This window comes from Cryptotermes secundus, unplaced genomic scaffold (genome assembly GCF_002891405.2).
Source record: "Cryptotermes secundus unplaced genomic scaffold, Csec_1.0 scaffold468, whole genome shotgun sequence".
Taxonomy (NCBI): Eukaryota; Metazoa; Arthropoda; class Insecta; order Blattodea; family Kalotermitidae; genus Cryptotermes; species Cryptotermes secundus.
In genome coordinates, this window is record NW_019721526.1 from 2,039,047 (window position 1) to 2,042,416 (window position 3,370).

Consider the following 3,370-nt stretch of genomic DNA (forward strand, 5'->3'; position numbering starts at 1 on the left):
TGATGATGATGATGATGATGTACAGTACATAGTGTATACCTTTTTAAACCCTTGCCTGCAACTTCGTATATTTGGGACAAAGTACTCCCAGTTAACCGGAATCCACTGTAATTACAAATAGGAAGGTACCAATTCCCACACTTCACAGTTGTACTGGAGCGAATTGCACTCATCTGTGATCTCAGTAGCTAGCGATATCCTTCAGATTGTACTCTTGAGTCCAGCCAAGAGATAAGTGAAGCCCGAATGAGACCCGGAGTTGTGCATGTTAGCTGTGCGAAGGGACACTTCAGGGGAAGCACGGAAATGATGATCCATATTGTATTCCAGTAACGTTTGTCGTTATTAATTTGTGCCTGGTTTAATCGCTAACTTCTAGATGAGATGTTCCAGCATTTTGTTTATTCCGTTATTATTGGTATGCGGAGAGAGACCCATTCGAACTGCTCTGATATCCACCAGTGGCGTATCTTGGGGAAGTCGGCCTCTGGCTGCCTGAGCTCGGGTACTGCTGAGAGTAAATTCAAGTTAGTTTGCGTTCCGACACCTTATGCAAATAAGACGTTTCGTAGGAACCTCCGTGTGCATGCAGATGTTCACAAGCTCGCTCACTTCATGGAGGAGTCCATCTTAAGAAGCTTAGAGCCGCTTAACCGACCAAGAAATTCCGCCTTTTGTGGAACCAGAAGATTTATTGTTGCCATGAGCCTGACACTGGATTTACCCTGAGGATTCCATCCCTCCGTGGGTGTTTCACGCTTCTTGCATGTCATCCCTTCATTCAGTCATCCGAATAATATTATTTGAAGAGTACAAAACATGTATCCCCTCTTTATACGAAAGCTGTATTGGATAGTACCCTTTGTTTTGGATGTATTTGATATACCCGGAAGGGTATTTTACTCAGCGGAGCTCGTTAGGGAGCTACAGTCGGGATCACCGGAGCTCTTTTTGATGTGCCAAGCTGAGTATATCCTTTCACCCATGACATCTAATGTTGAAGAATTCTGTTTACCATAGGCCTATGTACTTGAAAAAAATTGACGATATCGAATATAATATTTGTGTATGGAATCAATGTTGTCACGATCCTTCCGAGAATCGTGGATATCCGCATTATGTTGACTTACCCTCCTTAGTTCATTTTTTCTTAAATTGGAATGAAACTCTTTCTGAATCGTAATTCTTGTGTGTTGCAGGAGAGAAGCCGTATCAGTGCACATGGGAGGGCTGTACGTGGAAGTTCGCGCGCTCCGACGAGTTGACACGCCACTACAGGAAACACACAGGACAAAAACCGTTTAAGTGCCATTTATGTCAGCGCTCCTTCTCCAGATCCGATCATCTATCTCTTCACATGAAACGCCACTGAACTGACTAGTCATAGTTGGCCATGCGAACTGCAAGTGTGGTATAAAGCCTCTTTCATATAAGCAGCTGCTCCTTATCGAAGCAGTCGAAAGTTTTTGTCGGTCTGTATTAGAATATTCTGGTATGTCAGGTTGAAGGCAGCCAGTTATCTTAGATCTGAAGTTATCAGATTCCGGAAAATTTTCACTTTTGACGTATAGACCACTTATCAGAACATTTCTATCCTATTAATAATATAATGGAACAAAATTATGCCCCGTATTATTTTATGCATATACAGGCAGACGAAACTTTGCGTTATTAACTTTTGTCTGCAGGCCTAACAGTGAAGCTGTTAAAGGGGCGTTTCAGTCCTGTCCTCGCGATGTTAATTTTATCAGTTTATGTGCGTTTCTCTAAGCTCTGCTATTACGAAATTTTGCGCATGCGTAGTAGTTGAGGGTTCATGTATCTACTGACGTTTATACAGCGATACTCTCGTAATATGTTTCTAATAATTTTTGTAAACATAATTTTTCTATAAATTATTATTAAAATGTTGTCACGTGTTGGGTGTATAACGCGACAAATAACTTCACGCCGTATTGGATATGGCGAATTTTATTTCACAATCGCTCATATAATTACAAATTACAATCTCCCAGCTACTGCTATCGGCAGTATTACAATTACTAGACTGCATACTCTTCTCTGGCCAAATCGTAACTCGCCGCTGGCTAGATTCCAACTCAACTGTAGACTGCTGCCTTGAGAACTGTCTTCGGCGGCTGCTAAATTTTAACTGGCTTCGTAGGCAGTGCAGTTCTCTTATATAGTCGCAGTGTTTACCTGTTACGTAATGGGTACCGCTGTTGCCTGACGCCGCGTTACGTCACCGCGGGGGGTGAGGGGCGGGGTGTTGACTTGCCTATTACCATAGTGTAACGACAGCACTATGATACCGCCACGTACCGCTGGGGAGGGATGGGTCCTCCGTTGCGCAACATGTCACAATATATTTAAAAGTAAATCGCTGTAAAGAGAATCAGCAGGTGCAGAGAATCGTGAACATTATGCGTACCAGATTTCGTAAGTGTAAGGTTTATGTTTGCTTAGATGCATCTGAGAATGATTTGATTTGATACAGGTAAAGGTGTTAGGGTAGGACGTAGAAGCTCCCCTTAGACCGAAATGTAATGGCTGTCATGTGAGGGAGGCTTTATAGTCAACATAAGTATAAACTTAGGGATGGAGCCACTGTTATTGGCAAGTCAAAAATTCTGAATCCAGTGTTTCCTGCATGAACGCTCCTTTTGTTGTGCAGGTACTTAGTGGTTAACCGAGCCTGTGTTGTCATGTGTGTCACCGCATTTGATTAAAATTCCATGCGTCCAAGAGAAGACAACGGAGATGATAAATGTTCTATAGATTATAACAAAATGTTGCCGGATTTCTCAGAAGGTTCATGTTAAAATAAACATTTACATAGTATAAAATGTCTGTCTCCATAATATCTAGGTGTGATTTTTATCCGAAACATTTGCTGGATATGCAAATAAAAATATATGATGGTAACTAGGCATTCCTGTCAAAGAATGGCTTTAATTAACCTTTATTAACCAAATTAATATTATGCACAAACGTTTTAACAAGGCACTCCTATATGAACTATGCTACAAGCCGGAAAGTCGCAAGATCGAATCCCGATGAGGTGGATTTTTCAAATTACCTAATCCTTTCAGGCTCACTATGGCCCTGGGGTCGAATCAGCTTCTAACAGAAATGAGTACCAGGAATATTCCTCTGGATAAAGGGCGGCCGGCACATAGGACTGACCTCACCGCCACCTCTGAGCCGATTGTCTAGAATATGTGGGAGCCTCGATGTCTTACTACCCTATGGGCCTCCACTGCCTGTTACGGGGATAGCTTTACTTTTTCTTTTACTGCGTACTGTGTACATGAGTTTTACCAGAATGGTTCTAGCCCTCTTAACACGTAAAGTTACTAACACTGCTAAC

General features: G+C 42.0%; 1 protein-coding gene across 2 annotated transcripts in view; it reads left to right on the forward strand.

Annotated features, from left to right (window-relative positions):
• The window catches only part of LOC111875550 (Krueppel-like factor 12), a 494,889-nt gene extending 492,738 nt beyond the window's left edge, over positions 1–2,151 (forward strand). For both annotated transcript variants that reach the window (XM_023871887.2, XM_023871888.2), the window contains one exon: positions 1,200–2,151. In XM_023871887.2, coding sequence (XP_023727655.1) covers positions 1,200–1,372 — 173 coding nt within the window. In that variant the 3' untranslated portion in view covers positions 1,373–2,151. The remainder of the gene's footprint in view (positions 1–1,199) is intronic.
• The last annotated feature ends 1,219 nt before the right edge of the window (positions 2,152–3,370 follow it).